The sequence below is a fragment of the Bos indicus x Bos taurus genome, chromosome 4 (genome assembly GCF_003369695.1).
Source record: "Bos indicus x Bos taurus breed Angus x Brahman F1 hybrid chromosome 4, Bos_hybrid_MaternalHap_v2.0, whole genome shotgun sequence".
NCBI lineage: Eukaryota > Metazoa > Chordata > Mammalia > Artiodactyla > Bovidae > Bos > Bos indicus x Bos taurus.
The window spans coordinates 80,758,479-80,785,957 of NC_040079.1; the positions used below are offsets into that span (position 1 = coordinate 80,758,479).

The following is a 27,479-nucleotide window of genomic DNA, read 5'->3' on the forward strand; positions in this document are numbered from 1 at the left end:
ACATGGAATTTTAAAAGGTTATATATTGATGCCAATGTACATTGGTTACTAGGAGAAAGGATTCTTTTAATTTAGTACCAATGGCAACATATCTTCTCAAGTCACCATAACAAAATAAAACTGGGTGGCTTAATCAACAGTAATATATTTGCTTATAATTCTGGCAGCTATAAAGTCCAAGATTAAGGTGGTAGCCAGTGATTCCTGGTGAGAGTTCTATTCCTGGCTTGTAGATGTAGGTATAGACATACCCTTTTGGTATATCCTCATATTGTAGAGAGAGAGATTATGCTCATCCCCTACTTTTAAGGCCACAAATCCTATTGTTTTAGGATCCCATCATTATACTTCATCATCCTTAATTGTCTCCTAAGAACCCAACTCCAAATGCAATAAGGGTTTAGACTTCAGTGTATGAATTTTGAGTAGAACACAAGTCAACCCATAATGATAATTTTGATAGAAGTCTTAGCTATCAGAGATCTGCCTAGGCCACACTTCTGCAGTGGGGAGTTGTTCAACAAGTATAAAGTTTCAGTTATGCAAGATGAGTAAGTTTTAGAGATCTATGATATGACAGAGTAACTATACTTGACAATACTGTGTTATATACTAAACGATTGTTAAGAGAGTCCACCTCAAGTTGTGTTCTTACCAAACACACACACAAAAAGGCAAGGGAAGTCAGGAGGAAACTTCTGAAGGTAAGTAATATGGTTATTATCTCAATTGTGGAGACAGATTCATAGACATACATTCAAAGCTATCAAACTGTGTTCATTAAATATGTGATGTTTTTAAACATCAGTTATAGCTCAGTAAAGCGCTTAAAAATATAAAATGGCTCTGGACACATATATCAGAAGTTTAAAAAATAAGAGGGAAAAGAAAAAGGAGGTGAAAAAATAGGGAGGACGTCACAAGCTTTGTTTATTTTATTGAAGGAAAACCCATCAAGACACGCAGCAAAGGTGCAAAACTAGCTCAGGGAAGCATGAACTCTGACAGTGAGTTGAAGTGATGGGAAGAAGCTAAGAAGCAAATCTTCCTAGTGGGAAATGTTTGGGGAAAGCCTGTTTTTTACATGAAAATCAAAATGCATAGTATAAATTCCAAGAGACATTAAAAGAAAATGAAAAACTACCACTGATTAGGAAAGGAACAGTCATTCACTCAACAAAGACTTGTTGAACTCCTGTCACAGGCAAGGCAATGTGGTAAGTCTCTGGGGTACAAAACAAGACATAGTCCTTACTCTTTTGGAGCTTAAAAATTTTGATAGAGAGAGCTATTAACCAAATAGCTTCAAAAGTAAATGTGGAAACCAAACTCTGAGAAGTACATGGAAGGAGAGGTTTATGTTGCTATAAATATACAGTAAGGAATTTGACCCAGTCTGGGAAGTCAAATGAAGAAATGATAACTGACTTGAAATTTGTACAATGGGTAGCTGTCAATTAGGTTAGGAAGGAAGAGAACATTTTTTAAGGCCGAGGACATGGCAGGGGTTGAAGGAACTATAATAAGAATATGGAAGATATGAGGCATAGGAAGAAACATATTCTGGCTGGTACAGAGAGCATTGAGAGACGTGTATATGAGGCTGGAGAGTCGGGTGGAGAAGTAAAAGATGGTTTTATTTTGTCTGTGTCCTAAGATCAAAGGCAGTGACTGTAGAGTTTTAAACTGGTGTGTGTGTGTGATATGCTAGGCATAGGGAATGATATATTCAGATTTTTTTTTTAAATAGTCTATTTGCCAAGTGGAGAAGGAGTTGGAGGGGAAAAGCTTGTGAACATGGATATAGCTCCACTCAGAAGTCCATCTGAATATTCAAGAAAGTTCAAAAATAATTCTGCTTAGATAAAAGGGATGAAGTGAAATGGAGATTTGAGAGCTACATAGGAAATAAAATTTACAGGCCTTATGATGTATCAAATGTGAGACATGAAGGAAAGAGCACGTTTAGAATTATTTTAAGCTTTTGGATTTTAAACTGTGTAAATGGTGGTATCAGTCATGCAAAAGAGAGCATACAAAGCAGATTAGACCATCCTACAGGATAAAGAGCGCCGAAGAATTGATGCTTTTGAACTGTGGTGGTGGAGAAGACTCTTGAGAGTCCCTTGGACTGCAAGGAGATCCAACCAGTCCATCGTGAAGGAGATCAGCCCTGGGATTTCTTTGGAAGGAATGATGCTAAAGCTGAAACTCCAGTATTTTGGCCACCTCATGCGAAGAGTTGACTCATTGGAAAAGACTCTGATGCTGGGAGGGATTGGGGGCAGGAGGAGAAGGGGACGACAGAGGATGAGATGGCTGGATGGCATCACTGACTCGATGGACTTGAGTCTGAGTGAACTCCGGGAGTTGGTGATGGACAGGGAGGCCTGGCGTGCTGCGATTCATGGGGTCGCAAAGAGTTGGACACGACTGAGCAACTGATCTGATCTGACAGGATAAATGAAGAAAGTCCAAGAGAAAGATAATAAGTGATAGAAGTCTCCAAGAAGGCAAGTTGCTGGTGATGAAGGGTGGGAACGGATATACAACAAGTATATCCTAATTAGAGTATTTTTATGGGACATGAGCCTTACATGTCTGACATGGAGCAAAAAGTTCTCAGAGGGATACCTGGCATTCTGAAGATCTTTGCAGGAATCTAGGAAGCCAAAACTGTTTTCATAACCATGCTAGAATGCCACTTGTCCTTTTTACAGTGGTATATCCAGGTGCACTTTGATGTGTGATATCCATCCCAAAAGACTGAATGCAGAAGCAAATACAAGACACTCAGCTATCTTCTTACAATTTAGGTAACATTAAAGAAATTTACAAAAAAAAAAAATCTAAACCATTATTAGCATTTTTCTATTTTTCTGAAAAAAGTTTTTTTTCCTTTAAAATGTTATATTTATTAACACTGAATGAGCTTATTATGTCTAATCAATTAATAAATGTTTTTAATTTATGTTTTAATTTCCAATACATTAGATATTGACTCATATAACTCACTCAGACAATTTGGTGTTCTCAATAATGTGTAAAGATATCCTCAGTTTAATTGATTTAAATAATCAATGGGATACCTAAGGGACATCAACCACATCATAAGGGACATAAACCACAAGTTAGTTTTTCAGTTGCAGAGAGCTACTAAAGTTCACTTCAGAAAAGCACAATTAGTCCCAACACATATTTTATTTCTCTCTGAAAAGCATGGACTAATACATAAAACAAACTTACTCAGAATACAGAGTTATTGTTATAGGGAAAAACCATTAAAAAATAAGTACTTCATTTAAGCACTACACGGGACCTCCAATCTTACTACATGTTTGCAGTGTTTTAAAATTCTTGGAAGTCTGTTAAAGTTATATAGCAGAGTATGTGTAGGCTGCTGTCATCTGGGGAGAAATCACCTTTTGAAGAATATGGTGTGAAGGGGGACTGACAAGGCCTCTCCCGGAACAGCCTGGTACACGTGTCAGGTGATGAACTTTCACTGATACACTGATTTCAAGATGAGAAACTCAGAAGCAAAGTGACAATTATACATTTATAGTTCATTCAGCTTTTTTTTTACTTTACTAGTTTATGATAAAATTATGAAATTGCAATTTTATCATAGATTTTGCTGTTTTGTTCACTTCTCTATCCCCAGAATCTAAAAAAATGACATGTAAGAGCTACTCAGTAAATATTTGTTTAATGAATTCTATATAAAAGGGGCAAATACCCCTCTTTATGCTCTCTCTACAGTGGCAACCCACTCCAGTACTCTTGCTTGGAAAATCCCATGGATGGAGGAGCCTGGCAGGCTGCAGTCCATGGGGTCGCTAAGAGTAGGACACGACTGAGTGACTTCACTTTCACTTTTCACTTTCATGCATTGGAGAAGGAAATGGCAACCCACCCCAGTATTCTTGCCTGGAGAATCCCAAGGATGGGGGAGCCTGGTGGGCTACCATCTATGGGGTCGCACAGAGTTGGACACGACTGAAGCGACTTAGCAGCAGCAGCAGCAGCAGCATGCTCTCTCTATGCTTCCTCGGAGTGCTGCTATGTCCAAGGCTTTTGATTTCACTATTCACTTCTGATTTTGCATGACATTCATGGAAGACTGAACTTAAATATGCTTTGAGCACTGACATGAAGCACCTGCATCTCAATATAAAGAGAACCAAACTTAATATCTTTCTCCTCAAATTTATTCCTCTTAAATATGCATCATTGAATCAATTTAAGGAAAAAACCTTTAGACTTTACCTTTTCCCTATCTCATTTCCAAGTTGATCCAACTTGTCATTATATATGGGACACTTTATATCATCATTATATATTTGAACTCTTTAATATTGTTCACATCCTTCTTCACCTTGTTATTGTCACTGTTTACTGCCTTAGTTCACATTCTCTCTTACTTTACTGTTAAAATAAGCTCTTATGAGATGCACCTGCCTCCTTGTTCAACACTATGCTGCTGCTGCTGCTAAGTCAGTCGTGTCTGACTCTGTGTGACCCCAGAGACAGCAGCCCACCAGGCTCCCCCATCCCTGGGATTCTCCAGGCAAGAACACTGGAGTGGGTTGCCGTTTCCTTCTCCAATGCATGAAAGTGAAAAGTGAAAGTGAAGTTGCTCAGTCATGTCCAACTCCTAGCGACCCATGGACTGCAGCCTACCAGGCTCCTCCATCCATGGCATTTGCCAGGCAAGAGTACTGGAGTGGGGTGCCATTGCCTTCTGTGCAACACTATGCTAACCACCCAGAATATATAGTAATTCTTATGGATCAGTTCAGTTCAATTCAGTCGCTCAGTCGTGTCCAACTCTTTGCGACCCCATGAATTACAGCACGCCAGGCCTCCCCGTCCATCACCAACTCCCGGAGTTCACTCAAACTCATGTCCATCAAGTCCGTGATGCCATCCAGCCATCTCATCCTCTGTCGTCCCCTTCTCCTCCTGCCCCCAATCTCTCCCAGCATCAGTCTTTTCCAATGAGTCAACTCTTCACATGAGGTGGCCAAAGTATTGGAGTTTCAGCTTTAGCATCAGTCCTTCCAATGAACACCCAGGACTGATCTACTTTAGAATGGACCAGTAGTCTTCAAATGTTGGCATTTTTTTGTTTTTGGGTTTTGCTCTTGTTACTAAAATTATTATGAAAAATTACTTCTATTTCCTCTCATGTTTTTAAGTTGCCATCTACATTTTTATGCTAAGTTTAAATAGCTACAAAAGACGTGATTTCTAGCATGTTTTAATTATTGACAGTATTAAAACAAAAAATTGTATATCACTCTTTTGAATGGATTTAAGGTTCTCTAAATACCACGGGGATTTACATCTACCTTTTTCTTGATAAAACGTACATTATCAAGTTCTTTTTCTCGTCAAATCATTTTCTATTCCACTTTAACCACAGGATGTTACTTTAGTGTAATGTATTTTATTTTATGTTGGAGAGTCTTTTATTGCTCATTTCTCATACTTTGCTGAAAGATTTTTATATATTTAAATCATATAAAAATCTCTTGTGACTACAAAATTCTGAGACAAATACACACTAAATACATGCACAGGCATAAATGTACAAATACTACACACATATATATGTGTGCATGTTATGAATTGTTCTTGCTGTTTAAATGCTAAGTCATGTCCAACACTTTTGTGACAGCATGAACTGTAGCCCACCAGATACCTGTGTCCATGGGATTCTCCAGGCAAGAATACAGGAGTGGGTTGCAGTTTACTTCTCCAGGAGATCTTCTCAACCCAGGGATAGAACCCACATCTCCTGCATTGCGGGCCTATTATGTGTATTATGGATTGTTGTTCAGTTGATGAGCTGTGTCTGACTCTACAACTCCATGGACTCCAGCACGCCAGGCTTCCTTGTCCTTCACTATCTCCCGGAGTTTGCTCAAATTCAAGTTCATTGAGTCAGTGATGTTATCTAACCATCTCATCCTATGCTGCTGCCTTCTCCTACTGCCCTCAGTCTTTCCCAGCATGAAGGTATTTCCCAGTGAGCTGGTTTTTCACATCAGGTGGCCAAAGTATTGGAGCTCCAGCTTCAGCATCAACCGTTCCAATGAATATTCAGTGTTGTTTTCCTTTAGGATTGACTGGTTTGATCACCTCGCTCTCCAAGCAACTCTCAAGAGTCTTCTCCAGCACCACAATTTAAAAGCATTGATTTTTTAGCACTCAGCCTTCATGATGGTCCAACTCTCACATCCATAAATGACTACTGAAAAAACCATAGCTTTGACTATATGGACCTATGTCAGCAGTGATGTCTCTGCTTTTTAATACACTGTCTAGGTTTGTCATGGCTTTTCTTCCAAGGAACAAGCATCTTTTAATTTCATGTCTGCAGTCACTGTCCACAGTGATTTTAAAACCCCAAAACACAAAATCTGTCAGTGCCGTGAAGTCATTGGACTGGATGCCATGATCTTAGTTTTTTGAATGTTTAAATGTAAGCCATTTTTTTCACTGTTCTTTTTCACCCTCATCAAGAGGCTCTTTAGTTCCCCTTTGTTCTCTGCCATTATTGGTATCATCTGCATATCTCCTGACAATTTTGATTATAGCTTGTGATTCATCCAGCCCAGCATTTCACATTATGTACTCTACATAAAAGTTAAATAAGCAAGGTGACAATATACAGCATTGACCTACTCCTTTCCCAGTTTTGAACCAGTCCATTGTTCAGTGTGCCTGGTTCTAACTGTTGCTTCTTGACCTGCACACAGGTTTCTCAGGAGGTAGATAAGGTGGTCTGGTATTCTCATCTCTTTAAGAATTTTCCACAGTTTGTTGTTATCCACATACAGATTTTAGCATAGTCAATGAAGCAGATGAAGATATTTTTTTGGAATCCCTTTGATCTTTTTATGATCCAGCAGATGTTGGCAATTTGATCTCTGGTTACTATGCCTTTTCTAAATCCAGCTTGAACATGTGGAAATTTTTGGTTCATGTACTGTTGAAGCATAGCTTGAAGGATTTTGAGCATTACTTTGCTAGTATGTGAAATGAGTACAATTGTACAGTAGTTGAAACATACTTTGGCATTGCTTTTCTTTGGGGTTAGAATGAAACTGACATTTTCTAGTCCAGTGGCCACTGCTGAGTTTTCCAAATTTGCCGGCATATTGGGTGAACTTTAACAGCTGCATCTTTCAGGATTTGAAATAGCTCAGCAGGAATTCCATCACCTCCACTAGTTTTGTTCATAGTTCAGTTCAGTCACTCAGTCGTGTCTGACTCTTTGCGACCCCATGAATCACAGCACGCCAGGCCTCCCTGTCCATCACCAACTCCCGGAGTTCACTCAAACTCATGTCCATCGAGTCGGTGATGCCATCCAGCCATCTCATCTTCTGTCGTCCCCTTCTCCTCCTGCCCCCAATCCCTGCCAGCATCTGGGTCTTTTCCAATGAGTCAATTCTTTGCATGAGGTGGCCAAAGTACTGGAGTTTCAGCTTTAGCATCATTCTTTCCAAAGAACAACCAGGGCTGATCTCCTTTAGAATGGACTGGGTGGATCTCCTTGCAGTCCAAGGGACTCTCAAGAGTCTTCTCCAACACCACAGTTCAAAAGCATCAAATCTTCGGCGCTCAGCTTTCTTCACAGTCCAACTCTCACATCCATACATGACTACTGGAAAAACCATAGCCTTGACTAAACAGACCTTTGTTGGCAAAGTAATGTCTCTGCTTTTCAATATGTTCATAGAAATGCTTCCTAAGACCCACTTGACTTCACACTCCAGGATATCTGGCTCTAGGTGAGTGACCAAATCATCCTGGTTATCTGGGTCATTAAGACCTTCTTTGTATAGTTCTTCTGTGTATTCTTGCCACCTCTTCTTAATATCTTCTGCTTCTGTTAGGTCCTTACTCTTTCTGTCCTTTATTGTGCTCATCTTTGCATGAAATGTTCCCTTGGTATCTCTAATTTTCTTGAAGAGATCTCTAGTCTTTCCCATTCTGTTTCCCCTCCCCACCTCCTACCCCCATTTCTTTGTATTGTTCACTTAAGGCTTTCTTATCTCTCCTTGCTATTCTCTGGAACTCTGCATTCAGTTGGTATATCTTTCCCTTTCTTCTTTTACTTTCACTTCTCTTCTTTTCTCAGCTATTTGTAAGCCCTCCTCAGACAACAACTTTACCTTCTTGCATTTATTTTTCTTGGGGATGGTTTTGGTCATCACTTCCCATACGATGTTATAAACCTTTGTCCATAGTTCTCAGGGACTCTGTCTACAAGATCTAATCCCTTGAATCTACTTGTCACCTCCACTGTATAATCATAAATGATTTGATTTAGGTCATATCCGAAAGTGGTTTTCCCTATTTTATTCATTTTAAGCCTACACTTTGCAATAAGGAGTTCATGATCTGAGCCACAGTCAGCTCCAGGTCTTGCTTTTGCTAACTCTATAGAGTTTCTCCATCTTCGGCTTCAAGGAATGTAATCTGTCTGATTTCAGTACTGACCATCTGGTGATGTCCATGTGTAGAGTCATCTCTTGTGTTGTTGTTTGCTATGACCAGCATGTTCTCTTGGCAAAACTCTGTTATCCTTTGCCTTGCTTCATTTTGTACTCCAAGGTCAAACTTGCCTATTATTCCAGGTATCTCTTGACTTCCTACTTTTGCTTTCCAATCCCCTTGATGAAAAGGACATTTTTTTTTTCCTGGTGTTAGCTCTAGGAAGTGTTGTAGGCTTTCACAGAATTGGTCATCTTCCACTTCCTTGGCATCAGTGGTTGGGGCATAGACTCGGATTACTGTGACTTGAAAATTTTGCCTTGGAAACAAACCAAGATCATTTTGTTGTTTTTGAGATTGCACCCAAGTACTGCATTTCAGACTCTTGTTGACTATGAGGGCTACTCCATTTCTTCTAACAGATTCTTGCCTGCAGGAGTAGATATAATGTCCTCTGAATTAAATTTGCCCATTCTTGTCCATTTTAGTCCACTGATTCCTAAAATATTGATGCTCACTCTTGCCATCTCCTGCTTGACCACTTCCAATTTACCTAGATCCATGGACCTAACATTCCATGTTCCTATGAAATATTGTTCTCTGAATATGTGTCCCATATATTCCTATGAAATATTACATCATCAGACTTTACTCTCACCATCAGGCACATCCACAGCTGAGTGTTGTTTCTGCTTTGGTCCAGCGTCTTCATTCTTTCTGGAGGAATTTCTCCACTCTCCCTTCCGACTTAGGGGGATCATCTTCTGGTATCATATCTTTTTGCCTTTTCATACTGTCCATGGGATTCTTGAGGCAAGAATACTGAAGTGGTTTGCCATTCCCTGCTCCAGTGAGCCACATTTTGTCAGAACTCTCCACCAAAACCCATCCATCTTGGGTGGCCTTGTACGCCATGGCTCATAGCTTCACTGAGTTACACAAGGCTGTGATCCATACAATCATTTTGATTAGCTTTCTGTGATGGTGGTTTTTGTTCTGGAGGCTGTGACATTTAAGTTCTTACTTCTGTCTGCCTTCTGATGGATGAGAATAAGAGGCTTATGTAAACTTCCTGATGGGAGGGACTGGCTGTGGGGAAAACTGAGTCTTGTTCTGGTGGGCAAGGCCATGCTCAGTAAATCTTTAGTCAAACTGTCTTTGGATGGGAGGGCTGTGCTCCCACCCTGTTAGTTGTTTGGCCTAAGGTGAGTCCTAGAGTGTATAGGCTCTATGGTAGGGCTACTGGCAACCTCCAAAAAGGACTTATACCCAACACATGCCTCCCAGAACTGTTGCTTCCTGTGCCCCTGTTCCCACGGCAGGCCATTTCCAACCCATGCCTCTGCAAGAGACCCTCCAACACACACAGGCAGGTTTGGCTCAGTCTCTTGTGGGGTCACTGCTCTTCTCCCCTGGCTCCTGGTGTGCACAAGATTTTGTGCCCTCCAAGAGTCTCTGTTTCCCCCAGTCTTGTGGGAGTTCTGGAATCAAATCCACTGTCTTTCAAAGTCGGATTCCCTGGGGAGTCCCTTTGCCAGATCCCCTGGTTGGAAAGTCTGATGTGGGGCCTAGAACTTTCATAACAGTGTGAGCAGTTCTTTAGTATTATTGTGATATTCTTTGGTATTATCTGTTATGGATGGAGTTATATAATTATTAGCAGTATGTAGATGATAAACAGTATGAATACATAGTATTTTCAAAGGTCTCTTTGTTTAGTGTCCCCAAGATTTTTACACCCAGGACAATATACCCCATTAATATTCAGGTAGGATTGACAGTTTACCTTTTTCAGTACAGTAGCAAGAGGCAGTTGTCAGTGGACAGGTAGGATATTGAATTTGATTGACCCCTTAGCAACCCATGCACCTCAAGCGAAAGATTTTGAGAAAGAATTCATATGGAAAAAGAGGAGCTGAAATTCGAGGCTTTTAACCTATTCATGCCCTTAAATCCCTAGGACAGGCTTTGTGTTCTGCTGGGTTTCATGCACACTGATTTGGAAGCTACTGTTCTAGATGACGAACAAGATCATTCTCCCTGCTTAATTTTTCAGTGTTTGTCATGGCAACTAGCTGGGATACTCAGATTCTACTTCATCTGCCTCACATTAATCTAATTTTCTCATCTCCTTCCTTTTCTCTGTCTTTATCACATCCTTATCTATATCAACCTAATTACCATGTCATGAATATTGCAGTCTGTGCCACTGATCATGTCTTTGCACACCTTTCATCACTGCCTACCTAATCACAGCCATTTTGAGATAGAGATTATTGTTAATAGATGGGAAGCACCTTTCAGCAGATGTTAAATAAATAATAGCAGTTATAATTTTCTTATACAGTTGTTACATAATAAAACAAGAGTTTCAAAATCTGCCTTCAACTTTAGAGAAGACAAATGACACAATCATAAACTCTATTCTTTTCTTCAAACATATTGAAAGCTCAGAATGAATTCAAGCAGTTGAGACTGAGAGCTAACCAGAGATAGCCAGAGAGATAACCCAAGAATCAAATGATATAAGTAATGCATAATAAACCAATATTCTTTTACAGCCAGTGCATATAAACCTGTGTTGGTATACAGGATTCTAATACAGCCCTTAAGATTTCTGCCCATTGATGTATGTTCTGTAATCCCCTCCCCTCTAGTATGGGTATAAATTGTGAATAGCCACTTGGGAAAGCCACTCCTGTAATTAGTTTATGTTGTACAACAAAAGTGAGGAGACTTTTTTAGATGTAATTAAAGTTCCCAATCAGTTGACTTTAAATTAATTAAAGGAAGACTTCCTTGGGTGGGCTGACCTAATGAGGTGAGCTCTTTAAAAGGGTGCAGAGCTTTCTGTATCAAATCATACAGAGTGAGGGTAAAAACTGACCAGTTATTTTTCAATCATTGTCCCCAATAAACATATACAATTTTCCCAGGAAAAATAAAACACGGTTATTTTTGCCTTTCACAACTCTGTGTTAAGATGAAAGAAATTATATAGAAGCACTAAAAGATATAATTTCCTAACAGGTCCTTTTGAAATTCATCCCTAGTGCAGAATCTTGGAGAAAGTTGGCTTATAAAATTTTAATAACTTTGAAAAAAAAAATCTTAGTAAATAAATGAAAGAGGGCGCAGACACCAGAGGTTCAAAGTAACAGAAAGCTATGCTATTGGTTTTGGAGAAGTAAACTGCCGTATTTTGAAGAGGGCCATGTGGAAGAAAACATCAGGGAGTTTCTAAGAGCTGAGCACCTTAGCACTACAACCACAAGAAACTGAATTGGAATGGGGACACTCAGTCTTAGATGAGATAGTATGTCTGGTGGGCACCAGGACTGTGGCCTTGTGAGATCCTAAGCAGAGAACACACCTCATTTATGCCTTGACTCCTGTCCCACAGAAAACTTGAGATAATACATATGTGTTACTTTAAGCTACCAAGTTTCTGATAATTTGATAGTTTCTGATAATTTGTCATATAGCAATAGAAAATTAATACACAATTGAAACCATTGCCAATTTTCTTAGTTTTTCATTATAGGCTTATATGTACAAGACAAAATATCTGGAAGAAAGTATCTGTTACATTTTCCAAAATTCCTAAATGCCAGTTTATTTCACTAATTTTGATAAAAGTATAGTCTCTCTATATAAGTTTACAAACTAAAACTTAAAATATTTTAAAAATATTCCCAAACCCTTAAAATAATTTTATCTTAACTACAATTGATCCTTGAACAGCATGGATTTGAACTCCATAGGTCCATTTATATGCTGGTTTTTTTCCTATGGTAGATGCTATTACCTATTAGTACTACAAGATCCCACAGTTGGTTGAATTCACAGATACAAGGGGAGCCAGGAGAGTCAGTGCCACCTAATCATCATGTTGTTTAAGGCCCAAATGTATAGAGGGTTGGTTCACAAATTCTACCACCATTTTCTTGGAATTAGCATCCTATAAACACCACCCTCTGTTTAATAAATCCATCAGAATTGTTGCATGTTGTATAAATAGTCAACTCTGGACAGAAGAGAAAAAAAAAAATCTACCTAACAGAAGTGTCATATTCATTGTATTTTTTTTCCTCTCCCAATGTCTTTTAAAAATAGCCAATCTTGCGCATGCCAGTTGAAAGGTGAATGTGCCAGTCAATATGCATGTGTGTGTGTGTGTGTATGTGTGTGTGTGTTACTACTGGTCTTATTCCAGAGACAATTTATGAGTGCCTAAAATACACACACACACACACACACACACACACACAAGGAAGGGAAACTACTGGTTTATTGTACCTGCCTGGTCTAGATAATAAACAGATTAATAACATTTAAAAAGTCAATGAGTTGCACTAACCCAATCTATACAGAGAAACACTGTCACAAAAATCATCCTTTATTGTAAAGGACCAAACAGATGGTTCAGTTTCCTTGGAACATTGAGAGCCTTCCAGATTCTGCAGTTATTTCACATATGCCAGACATGTCTTTTTTCTATGGGTTTTATTTGAGTCGTCCAAAACATTTCTTTTTATTAGCAGCTTTAAGTGGAGAGATATTTACCTTGGCAGTATCACAGTGTAGATAATACTGAATAAGTTTGTTCAAAGAAACAGTCGCATCATGCCAATCTAAGGAAATATGCAAATCCCTATGCATAGCCTAGTAATTGTATATTTATCATTTGGTGTGCTGGCACCTGATTATCTGTCTTTATATTTTTCTCTCCATATATACATATTTTTATATTAGCAAGACAATTTATAACATGATTACACTTACTACATTTTTGCAATTCTACTGATTTGAAAGCATTTTAGCATCTTGTTGAAAAAAATAAGACTTCTTATACACAGAAATAAAAGCATATCTACATCTAATTATTATCCAGGATAATTTTAGAGAAGAATAAAAATGTGTGAGCTAATGAAGAAGAGGACCAAGTGTACAGATTTAAAGAGATATCACAAAGCAAGTAAGAAAAGAAGCCTTATCATAAACTCAGGAGAGTAGGGTAAAGGCCAGGATGCAGAAGGGCTATAGGACTGCTAAAATACAAGGTGAAAGAGAATGCAGGCTGTGCACAAGGACAGCCAGAGTGGTGAAAATTAGCTGCTAGAGATTAAAGATGTCTGTAAGAATCTTCTATCAGACTTAGTTTTCTGCATTGCCGCCTCTGTCATTCACCAGAAGAGGTCCATAGTCGGTTGACTGCTCATGTTATGTCTAGGAGGATAAGTTAGGGAAAGGATCCAGGATTGGTAGGTAAGAGTCTAAGGTCTTCACTCTTACAGCCCTAATGACATTATGATACTGCACATAATCCCTGATCTTTTTCTCATTCTGTTTTTTTTTCTTCCTTTTCCTTGATAACATGAGAATGTGTAGGCCTTTACCATGAGTTTGTTTTGTGTGTATGTGACACTTACATGTGTATCTCAAAATAATGGCTCTCTGAAAATGCAATAAGTTTATTGCATCTGAAAATGCAATAACTTATCTGAAATGCAAAACTTATCTGAAAATGGATAAGTTTACGTAACACATTCTTAAAACCTATACGCATTAAAGTATCAAACAGTTGTTAACCTGTCTCACTAATAATCGCCTGCTTAGATCCAGTCTGTGAGAGGAAAAGGAAGCAATAAATTTGACCCTAACTTACCGCACATTTTAATTGCACAGTACTCCCAGGGGGTGTCAGGGTCAAGAGTATAGCACCATGGCCTCGGCTTGCCATCAGGATTGCGGCAATAATTATCATCAAAGCCCTTGTCAGGATATCTGCAAACCACACCAAGAAAAGTGTCATGTAAATCTTCCTGGAACATTACCCAGCCCTCAGCTCACAAAATAACTTTTGACTTAGCTCGGATACTATTTTAACTGGTGAAAGAAGAGATTTTTCTATGTTTTGCCTTACAAGGACTGCTCATCATTACTGCTGAGTGTATTAATGTGCATATAGTAGTAAGGCTAGAGTACCTTCCCCTTCAGTAATAAGTTAGGTCCATTTGGCACCTGTACACCAGTTAGGTCTCAAACTGAAGCCCCTTCTCACGAGCCCAATTAAGGACAGGTTACATACACGTTGACCTTGAATAGATTATTTATTAAGAAAATAGGTCCTCTTCTACAGCAGGCTTAAAGTTCAAACTGAAAGTTAGGTTTCAATAGCTATGTTACTAATGATAGCTCAATTTTGGAGCTAGAGCTGTCTAGGTCATGCCCTCACCTCCACCAGAGTAAAAGACGAACTCCATCACACCTTTTTTTCTATACCCACCTCCCTTTAAATTAACAGGGTCCTGAATTGGTGGTTTGCTTTTAATTACTACCATATCCCTTCTGATCTCACTTGAAAGATGAGAAATGCGTTTTAAAATAAAGCAGTTTTAATTTCATCTAAAAAAGCAACAAACAAAAAAAGAGAAAATATAAAGAAAAAACACCATTTGGCAATTTCCAGAGAAAGGGGCAGAAAGGCCTTCTTCTGTATTTATTTGTATTTTCAGTCTTTATAATAAAAAAGGGAAAAGTTTTTTCAACTAAAACGTTGCCTATGAAATTTATAGACCAAAATACACATAATTTTTAAACTCAAAACGTTCTCCTGAGGAGAAATGTAAACTTGGTTGCCTGACTTCCAGATAGGCAATTTAAAAATCTACCATAAAAAAGCAGCCAAGGAATTGTTTGTTCCACCTTTAGCCTGTGACACGGTGTCATACAATGACCCCACTTTACCTGAGTCACAGGAAGGTATGGCACAAGGAGGAGATTGGCTTTTGGTTAACAGTAATGCCACCCTCCCCAGCTTGGACCTGTTGAAGTGGTTATTAGTGAATGTACTTTTATCTTTTTTGCTGCCATGGAAGAGAAAGAGGAAGCATCTGTTAGTGTTTTCCTTTTGTACCCACTGATGCTCCTGTGTTCAGGACCATCCTGATTTCAGGGACTCTCAACCTAATCAGCCAAGACCTGTGCTGCAGTCAGCACTCTCGTGTACCTCATCATAAATCCCTCTGTCCCAAGACTATCAGGAAAACATTATAGAAAGAGAGTTTCCATGTAATTTGTCATGGGACAAATTACAGTTTGTAAAGAGGATCACTTGGAAACGTGATTTGGTGGTATTTTACCTTTCTGGCAAGAATTTGTGCCGGTGTGGTGTCTGATGATCCCAGCGCTGACAAATCTTGCCTGTTTCTGTGTGATCCATGGGACCTCGGTAACTTTCCCCATTGCAGGTCATGCATTCAACTAATAAAATCAAAGCATGGCATATTAATTGCTTCTGACAGCAAAATCAAGAGCACCACTGTTCCATTTAAAGAACAGTAAATCACCTAAACAGCAAGGATATTTTTAGGAAAACTTATATACTATTTTAACTTTAAATTAGGGCTCAATGTCCATTAACAGTGGCATAAAATACTCCCTACAGAACTTTTCACACAGTTTAAATGGAATTTTTGTAGTTAGTGTCATACAAAATTACCACAGGGCCAAGATACTACCTTCCTAATTTTTGATAACTATCTGAAAGGTACCTAGAAACTGAAAAGTCCTTGGGAATTTTCCCTGTGTCGGTCTATAATGCCAGGGATCTCAACATCTATACTGTCAACATAATAGTGCTCCTCTTTCAACTTACCCTCCAATACATACACAGAAAATGCACAGTTTGAAATGAGTACACATCATACTGCTACCGTTAACGCAAAGATCAGGACCACACAGATTTGAGAGACCAGCTTCAAATAGTAATCTAGTACTATTTAAAGAATACAAATATTTTAAAACAAAAAATCACAGTTCCTTTCTATTAGTGAGCATCCACATCGAATAACCGAGCAGACTTACATTCTTATCTAAAGCTTAGGATGGAATATGACCTACTATTGAACTTCTTGTACTCACTATTTTTAAAAATCTATAAACTGATCTAACTATGCTAAATATTACTGTTGATTCTCTGAGGTTAATTAATAGTTTTCTGGCTGGCACCTTAGGCCACACTGAAAACTCTGAATCATATCAACTAGCTGAAAATGAGACTTCTCAAATGGACAGGTTGATTTGATGTAGCACAGCAGGCACCCTGTGGAATAAATCATTGCTTGGCTTTCCTACGAATCCGGCAAACTTCCCCAAACACATCATTTGTATCTTGTGATTACTGATCATCTAACATTAGCTGAAGTGGGAAAAGATATCAGGGTTTCATTTTATCCACTGGGGTCTAGGCTAATGAGTATTTATAGTAGTTTGGGATATACTATTAGAATCATCACTTTTGAAACTTTAATTTTTATAATCTAATAGGACATTAACAATTAAATATCTAAAACATGAAACCATTTGGCCTGATCTATCTACTTCTTTTCATGTAAGTTAATCTATGAAATAAGAAAAGAGACAGATTCAGCTTCCTCTCATTTGATACTGAGCTCCCCCAGACAACAGTCGGTAAACACCTGAGGGGGTCCAAGAGCATGTAGATAAAAGCGCTCTGGCTGGCAAAGATCAAATCCACATAGGTTACGGATCATCACATTTCCGCTTTCCATCTGAATAGGATTACAAGCTTACTTAGTCTCCATTTTGAAAAGAATGTAAGGTTTGATAGGTTCACGTATCATCGATCATTGTCGTTTGCTCCTTTGTATTGAATGAAAGCATATAATAGAATCCTACAATCACAGATAAGGAATAAATATACACATGTACAATTTCTAATCTTTAATAGTACTTAAGAATCAGAATACACCTATTTTGTGTCCATTAGAAAATGCAGTTTATAAGAGTATATCCTTTTCAAATTAGAGCGAATAAAATTATTTTTGGGGAAATTGTTGTGGAGCATTATTAAAAGACCGTTTCTCCTGAAACTTTAGAATTTTTAAATTTCTAAAGGAAAAATAGCTACACAAATGAAACAGGTGATTCTATAAGATGACCACTTTCCAGCATGAGTGGTAGATCACACCTTCTCCAGACTTTAATGTGCATAAACGTTACTTTGAGATCTTGTCCAATAAAGGACAAGTTCTGACTCGGTGAATCAGGGTTGGGGCATTAATAGCAAGCTCCCAGTGGATGCTGATGCTTCTGGTTCTTGGACCTCACATTGAGTGACAAGTTTGTAGATAATCTGTTCAATTCTGAAAGTTCTTAGTGTTTGGCAGTAATAGCTTTTAGGAGAGAATGGATTTTCCTTAGACCTTGAAGAATGGATGACATGTGGATAAACTATAAAGGGAGCAAAATAACCTAAACGGTTCCCAAAAAATGAACTAGTATGCTATGTTTATAGGATAGTGAAGGGAGAGTTATGAATGCAGGTCAAACCTAATGAAGTTGAAAAAATAATAAAACTTAACATGAATAATGTTCAGTTTTGGAAGGCAATGAAAGTTGCTGTTGGGGTAGGAATTAAATGTATCCTGTGAGGACTGAGATGCTAAAAATATAGTTACATATTCTTTGATTATTCAGTATTTTGAACATGTAAGAAATCATTTGATCCTTGCAGTGAGGAAAGCAAAGCTCACAAAAGTTTTAAGGGACTTACCTAAAACAGAAAATGCCAGATCTGTAACTAGAACACAGGTCAGACCCACAGTCCAGTGCTCTCTCCATTCCCCTAACTGTCTATCCATCCTATATATTTAACTTGTTTCCTATACATTCTAACTGGCCATACTTTAAGATAGACCAAAAGTAAAACTTTTAGAAGGTCAGTCTCCCTGTCTTTTTTAAATATTGTCCTCATTACCCTCTTCCCTCTTTTTACAGCCATCAGTTGTTCTCCTGTTGGTTTCTCACCTCTTGGAGGTTACGAGAAACTTATCTAAGGGTAAAAAATGTGTGGTTCTTCCTTTGCATCAAACCATCCGGTTAGTCATAAAAATTACTTTGAGAAAGGCAAATTTTGATCTCATATTTACTTCTCAATCTTTGAGAATTCTAAGACTCTTCTAAGTTTTCCCAGCTCATAGTCAAGCCATCCAGGTGTAAACCAAGCCCATCTAAGGACTCAGGTGAAAGCATTAACTAGATAATAGTTCAAGAAGGTAAGCATTGCATCTCCTGTTCTATGTTCTTTGACTCTCTCTGTTATGGCTAATGTATTCCTTAACCATTCCAGAAAGCTCTCCCTTAAAATTAAAAAAAAAAAAAATTATGTCCCAGTTCTCATATATTCAAACAAAATCTCTATTCATAAGTAGAATATTTTTTTCTCATTATAGTTCTGCCCTAATTGATAATACAAAGGTACACACACTATACATTAATCATAAGTAGGATTAATTTAACACCTTTCTGGTATACTAACCAACTAAACTCGAAAGTTGCTCTGTTCCATTTTTCTCAGTCATAAAGTCACAAGTGATCTGAGTTTACAGACTAAAACTATTTTGAAAGTATCTCTCAGATAAATCCATGCTGGTGATTACTTCAGCAAAACAGAATGTTTAAAATATGAATAGTCTCACAAACCCCCATTTATAAATAATAGTTTTATTTAAATCTTTGTTTTTAAAAGTCTTTTGCCACACAGGAATTACACATTTAAAGTTATGGCAGAATTATTTGGTATTTTATGTGTAAATATTTAAAAATATAATTATGTCTTAATAAAATGCATTTACTTGAATATTTATCATTTAAAAAACCTGTTTCAATGAAAAATGATTGCTTTATTTTAAATCCCAAGCAAATGTTAAAGCAAAAAGTCAGATTTCATATACCTCAATTTTCCATAATCTTTGAATTAAACATTAATGGTAGTATTTTCTTTACATAGTTATGTAAGGTTTTAAATGTGATAAATGAGTATTCATTTTCTTTTGGAATGCTTAATATACTTCAAAGGTTTAACTTATAAGATAATAACTTTAATATCAGATATATTTTTATGAACCAAAATTTCAAATTTCAGATAATTATTTAAAGCAAAAATTTTAATATAGTTAGAAAGATTTCAAAATATATAGAAAGATTTCAAAAAATATATATTGTTTTACTTGTCCTTTTCCAAATAGTCCAAAGTTGATTAAAGGTACTTTAATTTTAAAATATACAAAATGATGGCATCTTTAATGTTTCATTCATATAAATAACCTTTGGAACTTGACATTTGCAATATCCATCTATTAAAATGTCTCACCCATCAAACTATTTAAACATTGTGAATTTTGAGGCTTTTTCCCTCATATATATATTTTAATAGAATTTACATCATATGTACATTATTTTGTATATTTTATATTATCCATTTTGTAAATAACTCTTTCTCTATTAATGTTTGACTATGCTTCTTCTTATTTTAGAGCTTCTTTATTAAAATCCTTCTAAAACATTGTTCATTTTAGTATGAGCTTAAATATCAAAGCTCAATTCACAGTCCTGATATATATTTAGCCCATAGGACAGGTGTTGGTTTACTTCTCTCACAGGAGAGTTTTGCAAGTACTGTCAGACTAAGTAGTTTCCAGAAAAGTATACCCACAATCTTTGATGCCATGGTGACCAACAGCATCAAGTGCCATTCGTGCTACTGAACAAGGTCCTTTTCTAAGGGAGGTGTGATAATCTCAAATCATTGAAAAAAAAAAATTCAAGATGTATACCCTAATAAGAATGACCAGAAATTTTCCCAGTCATTTATTTTTTAGCACACTTATTTTTTGCCTGATAGTTTAAATCTGTGTGAATATATTTCGATGAAGTTTCTTCTTATAAATCAGGGGTTGAAAAATCACATTCCCACAAACTAGGCACACAGAAAAAATGCTAAACTGTTTAAAGTTTGACCATTTTGCCTTTCCTTGAAAACACTGTCCCAGGTCAAACAAAACCAATAAATAAAACTCTTTGCCAATAATTTCCAACCTCAAAAAACTGTGATAGCAGAGAAATCCCTAAAAGTAGTTTTCTTCCATGTGCAAACTTAAGACAGATATTAAATACAGACTTATTCATACAAAACAGACTTATTCATAACGTTATCACAGATCAGTTTATTATTTTTAAAAGAAAAGAAAACAATGAATAAGTTATAGTGAACAGAATATGATATGGAATGGAACGTAAGAATTTACAAACAGAGTTGGGACTGGCTCTAGCACATTAATTCAAGAATTTTAAACTAACTAACAACAAAAAACAAAATTTGACTTCTCTGTGACAAATAGCTAACAACGGCCTTTTTACGTGATAAATATCAACCTAATATTTAATGAATACTATGGAAGAAATAGTTCAAAGATATTTGATTAATAACAAACAAGCAAGATATCCTACTATAAAGATTGGACAGCATTCCAGCAGTAACCCCCACCCCAAGCACTTCAAAACCCTACCAAATTTTTGTCAGAATTTAATCCATGTTTCATTGTGATTTTTAGAATTTTAGTTTCGGACACCACTAAAAAGCCAGCTATTACGTAGCCAGAGACTAAGAAAACCGAGTACAATGCTGAAACGGTTACTTTTCCTTGTCTTCAGTCATTCATTTTCCACTGGAAAAGTAAGGAAGGGCCCTTTCATGCTGTGAGAGGAGATGAATACGCGGATGTGGAGTGGCTGCCTTCAAGACAGCTGGAATGTATAGATTTGAGCTCTTCAGATAACATTCTGAATGGTACTTAGTTCCAGACTACGTGTCAAATTTGGTTCTAGACACATATTCACCAAAACACATACAGGGCATTCAAAATTTCAGTTACCCCCTTCTTCATTCTCTTCTGGTTCTGTATACCCTTGCCACACCACTTCAATACAGATTTGACAAAACTTCTGCAGAAGCAGGTTCTGAATGTATAGAATTAGTGTTACAAGTAAAGGGCTAAGTGTCATTTGGCTCCTTTCCGGTGAGGAGATTGAGGGAATAGATTGAGGTATATGAGCTCAAAACAGTAGATGAAGAAGCCCAAATTTTACTCTACCCAGAGAGATACCTCAGGCTCCTTTGAGATTCAAACTAACTCCCTCCATTACTTTGCATTAATTTGATGATAATCAGTTTTTAATTTTTAAAACATCCTATAAAAATGCTCAAATAATGATCTACAGTTGCATTTGCATGGACAGCATATTCATTGTGATTTAATTCAATTCCGTTAACCTTTAATGTGAGTTGCAGTTTTGCACAAAGGGGAACAGAGTGCCCCACATGGCACTCAGGTCATTTACCTTCTGAACACTGAGGAATGTCACAGACTTCGTAGCGTACCTCTGGATTGCTTGTGAAACACCAAGGTCCCCCTTCTTCCCCTCGAGGATTTCGACAGTAGTTTTCCTGTAGGTCTTTACCCCGATAGCTCGAAGGCAAAAAGCTAGTTTTAAAATGATAATCATTACAGTATAAGAGCATGCAACTTTGGGGGGCCTATTAATTTTACTAACTAGTGGATATATTTTCCTGAAAGTAGAGAAATTCTTTACTCTATCTCAGACAGCCATATATATTAACTTGAATTCTATCACTTCCATCCATTCTTAAAATACTTTAAATTTTATAGACATTTACCTAACTGAATTCTCGTATTCTGCGCCAATAAGAATGATTCATCTCTAACTTTGCTAATCATTCTAGAACCTAATTGACACTGTTTGAACCATAGTTTCAAAGTTCCCCTCAAAGGTAGCAAATGATAGAGGAGAACCCCTGAGGAGAGGCACTGACATCTCACTATTACATTGTTTATCTGAGATAATTACTTGTTTTTTACATATTTTCTTATGAATAATACCCCCCCTTTTCTTCACAATTGATAAATTGATGAAGTAACAGAAACAAAGATTTTACACTCAAACTAAAACCAGACTCAAATTTCAGCTCTATCTTACTAACTGGAGACCCCAGTGGGCAATGTAGCCTCTTTCAGCCTGTTAGCTTACCTGTACACCGAGTATAACCATAACTTGTAACATCTTACACCTCATGTGGTTGTTTTGAGAAGTTCAAAGAGACAAGAGTAACTGAGACTTAATAAATGCTACCTATTATTAAGCACACTCCACTTAGTTTTTAGATGTCATAGTAAAAGACAGAAATGCCATTCTCTTTAAAATTTTTTAAAGTTTTCACTGTGACTGGAGCATGGTGCTTTCAGGCTTAGTTCATAGTATTTGGCCATAGACTGAAATACAGGACCTTTGTTTAAAATTTCTAATGCCCTAGTTATAATTTTGTTATCAGCATAAGGTATTTCAACATAAAAGCAAAAAAGTCCAAAGCTCTTTTTATTCTTTTGCACTGCTTGTGACCTTGGCCTCAGTGATACTGCATGTGTCTCCTAGACTGCACACATAAACAGCAGAAGTAAACAATATACATCTGTAGGTAACATTTGTAAGCGCTTTTTTGGAAAATCCAACTGTATTTTCAATATTCAGTACAATGTTTTCCATAAAGCTTTATTTCTACTTTTACTGATCTCGGAGTTCTAAATGGTACTTAAACAACAGTCAAATCCAAAGCTTTTAGTCTGTCAGTAAATGCTATTCAAATATGTTTTCTATGCACTTAAACTTTTAGTTAAGAAATAATGGTTTTTCATTATGCTGTAGCACATAATAAATAGAAACATGCCTTGGGTACCAAGAAACATTTTGCAAAGAAATCATTTACTTTGGACGTGAAATACAATAAAGTCCTCAGAAAATATAAATTATTGGTCAAAAATAGTCTAATAAGAGACTTACTACTAACTAAACAATTTCAAGATATGAATTAAGCATCATTAACATTATGAAATGTCAAAATAGTTTAATTCTTATTCCACTAGCATTTTAAATACTGGGGAATAATAATTAAACATTTGGTCTTATGATTGATACAAATTATAATTAAAGTTTATCATGACTTTACAGTTCTTAACAGTATTTAAATTTCAAAGAAAACAATGTCATCTTTTGTCTTAGTTTTAGCTCTGTTATTCCAGAATAACTTAAAATAATCTTTGTGCCATTGCATGAAATGTATTTTCTTTTCATTTTTGCCGGTTATCTAATTTTTCATAGTAAATTTATAATGAAATACTCATTTTTCTGATAGAATCAAAACTGAATTTTACTTTATATTTTTTTCATAAAGCATTGCTTTTACCAAATCTACCTAAGAAAACCCCCCTGTAACTCTACTTTCTTAAAAGTTTGGCTTATTATAATAATAAGAATAGGTTATTGTTAATCATGAAAATCTACATAGTTGCCCTATACATTTCACTCGACTAGTATACAACACTAGTCCTTAGGCAATTTACTTGCTTTTTGGGTTTTCAACTTGACTTACAAAATGAATGGAGTGAATTAGATTATTATAAGGTCCTTTATTTTTATCCTTCTATGTATTAAGTTTAAAAAGCTAAGTGATGATTTAACACGTTAAATGCACACATTATAAAATACCTGAGGTTTTAGAGATTTTTGTTACACACACACACAAAACACATACACGTATACACTACACATACACAAACATAAACTTTTCCAGTAGATTTGTAAAGTGAAAAAGAAGCTGTGAAGAAGTAATGAATGCATAAGTCAACAGTTTAGTAGGAAAGATGCAAGTTGGAAGGAAGAGAGATAAAGTAAAAATCTAAAATAGGTATGGTTAAAAGAATAAAGTTTTCCCAATAGAGTTAATACAAATGAAAAATGAAGAGAAAAATATGTGCTGCTTTCCACAGTTCTGTATCAGTGCATATCAAACTCCTCTTTAGGACAGGTAGGGTAAAGAGCAGTCTAGGTCATCTCTTCTCTTCATTCTTTGGTATATATAACTTTTACCCAAATTAACTGGCATTCTTCAGTGTTCTGAGGTTTTTAGTGTGCTTTTCTTTAATATATCATACTTGACCAAGTGATGAAGCCTAACCCTGTTCTTTGTTCTTTTGTGTTCATTCAACACATATTTATGAAAATCTATTACACCCATGCCCTGTGCCAGGCAATAAGCTCTGTAATAAACTTTTACTCACATGCATACTATTTTTGGTTCTTTGTCCTTGTGACCAAAGCTTTATTTTTAGAAAGATAAGTGAAAGAAAATGTAAAATTGATTTATATCCAAATATACTTGGAAATATAACTTAGATCTTCTGGGTGCTAGCCACCCTTTCTTTTCTTTTAATATGAACTATGTTTATAGGAAACTTGATCCATTCCATCATCTGCTTCTTTAATGAATGCTGGGTGGCCAGTGAAGGATACAGATGGAGATATCAGGTCACCTGATTTTCTAGTTAAGCTTCTATACTAATTTCATCATCTATCATCATCTTCCCATTAAGCCACTTGTAAAATATTTCAATTTAGGGAGTCTGCAATAAATCACCCTTCTAGACAGAGTCATATATAGATATATATTTATTTTTCCACTTTCCATACAATTAATCTTTAGTTATCACTTTAAAAGTGTTAACCTATCATTTAGATATTCCAAATAGCCGCTAATTGATGAAAATGTGTTGCTCCCATTGAATACAAAAATTGATTAACCTATGAAGTCTTCTCTTCCTTAAAGCTCTATATCACAAGGAAATGTTTGTTGATAAAATAGCTGATTGGACTGGGAAGCTAGTTCCCAGGGAGATCTATTTCATATGTACTCCTGTAGCAGAGAATCATAATCATAGAGAATTTGGGTTGAAATAAGACCTTTCCTGGGTCAGTCCAGTGCGCTCTCCTTGACTACAGTAGGATTGATTTCAAACACTATTCCTTTGTTCATGAAATTCTTAGATCCATCTATTTAAGCAAAATGTTTTCCTCACTATGCAGGGACTGGCACCATGCAAATCCTATGAGAGGACAAAACCAATTATATTGTTTGCTTTGTACTATAATGATAAAACTATTTTTTGGAGGTATTCATGCATAATTATAAGTAATGAATTTGACAAAAATAATTAGTTGCTTTCTGTTATTCAAACACTGGAAAACTGATTCACTTGGACGCTTGCTGGTTGGCATTAACTAGACCAACATCAAAGATTTCATCCCAGTGTAGACCAACCAACTCTTTTTCTTTATATGTGGACCGATGAACTCTGTTTACTGAAGTAAAATCATCTTGCATGGTTATTCCCCACCAAATGAAAGAAAATGGACAAAGTGGGTTCATCAAGGCAAGTAAATTACCACTATTGCAAAAAGAAGTCACAGTATGTATCCTGATTTGCTGAGTGTTTAAGGCCCGAAAGTTGTTAAAAGCACAGGTTTTAGAGTGGCATTGGCAGGCCTCAGATTCTGGATACACGACTTGCTAGCTGTGTGTGACTTTGAAAACTTACTAAGATCTTTGCCATTCAGTTTCACCGTATAAAAAACAGAACTAATAAAATCACCTACTGTGTGGTTCTTGGGGGCCTCCTAGATGGTGCTAGTGATATAGAATTCACCTGCCAATGCAGGAGACACAAGAGACATGGGTTCAGTTCCTGGGTTGGGAAGATACCCTAGAGTAGGAAATGGTACCCCACTCCAGTATTCTTGCCTAGAAAATTCCATGGGCTGAGGAGTCTGGCAGCCTACAGTCTATAGGGCCGCAGAGAGTCAGACACGACTTAGTGACTGAGCACACAGGTGGTTCTTGAGAGGATTAAATGAGATAACCTAGGTATACTGTTTAACAAGGTACTAGGCACATGGTAATATAAATCTTCCAGTGCGTCTAATAACCAGGTAGAGCTATTTTAAAATACTGCTGCTAAGTTACTTCAGTCGTGTCCGACTCTGTGCAACCCCATAGGTGGCAGCCCACCAGGCTCCTCCGTCCCTGGGATTCTCCAGGCAAGAGTACTGGAGCGGGGTGCCATTGCCTTCTCTGATTTTAAACTAGTTCCTGTTAAAATTATTTCCAGAATAAGTCTTGAAAAACTTTGGCTATATATAGCTCTCCAATGAGTAGATATCTGTTTCTCCTCCATGATGTTTAAAACTCTCAGACTAATGAGCCTATGGATATTATATTTACTCATCTTTAAATAGCATTCATCTGTTATAATGAACACAATCTTTCTCTTAACTATAGATATTTAATTTCCAAGAAATAAGTTTTCTCCAGTCATTAGGTGCTAGGTGAAAAGGGAAAGGTGGTCATCTGAGACACAAATGTGTAGCAAAGCTCTATAGAAAAACTGGTGGCTAGGTTATTTCCCCCAAAAGATTCTGATTTAATCAGTCCATATTGACACCCAAGTGGTAGGATTCATTAAGGGCTTTTAGCGATTTTAATGTGCAGCCAAGTTTGAGAACCACCATGGTTAAACAACATTTGGCCCCTGGGGAAGATCAGAATTTCTCCATCTCCAACTTAGCACAGGCAACCTCTCCACTCCAGCTGCAGAGTGCTGTGCCTTCTCACAGGCAAAGAGAAGGAAAAAAAAATTTTATTACTTTTTTATTATTTCTTCCCAAACACCAAGATCTATAAATTGAGGTTTTGTGGTGAAATAATGTTAGGCTACATCTTAATGATATATATTTTTTATTCTTTGGCTATCAGTTATTAATTCAGATAAGCCTTAGACTAATACATTTCAGCAAAGTTGGCTAAACCATTACAGAACTGTAGGATTAATCTGAAGGACTAACCTGGGCCTGCTAACAGACCCGTCCAAGAAAGGCTCTATCCTCCTTTCTTCGTGTTGGTCTTACCTGTGTTCGTGTGGTATCATGGAATTCCAGGGCTGACATTTGATGCCACTTTTAGTGATAGATACCGTCCCCTTGTAGCTACCGCCTTTACCAATGATACAGTTTCTAATGTAGTCTATTAAAAGAAAGCAGAAAAAAATGTTATAACCATGTGTAATATATGCTGTATATATTAAAAATAAAAATTATAAAATTCCATTTGAATCTTTAAGTAATTAATGCTTATAAACCACCACAAATACTGCAATTTCTTGCCTAAAACTTCTAATATTTTCAAAATAATGCATTTA

General features: G+C 36.8%; 1 protein-coding gene across 3 annotated transcripts in view; it reads right to left on the minus strand.

The window, feature by feature from the left end:
- The window catches only part of HGF (hepatocyte growth factor), an 85,142-nt gene that overhangs the window by 42,770 nt on the left and 14,893 nt on the right, over positions 1-27,479 (minus strand). Inside the window, exons 5-8 of one of the 3 annotated variants that reach the window (XM_027539811.1) lie at positions 27,190-27,304; positions 21,718-21,860; positions 15,657-15,777; positions 14,180-14,298 (exon numbers count right to left, since the gene is read on the minus strand). In XM_027539811.1, coding sequence (XP_027395612.1) covers positions 14,180-14,298; positions 15,657-15,777; positions 21,718-21,860; positions 27,190-27,304 — 498 coding nt within the window. The remainder of the gene's footprint in view (positions 1-14,179; positions 14,299-15,656; positions 15,778-21,717; positions 21,861-27,189; positions 27,305-27,479) is intronic. The other 2 variants (XM_027539812.1, XM_027539813.1) reach the window with 2 other exon arrangements.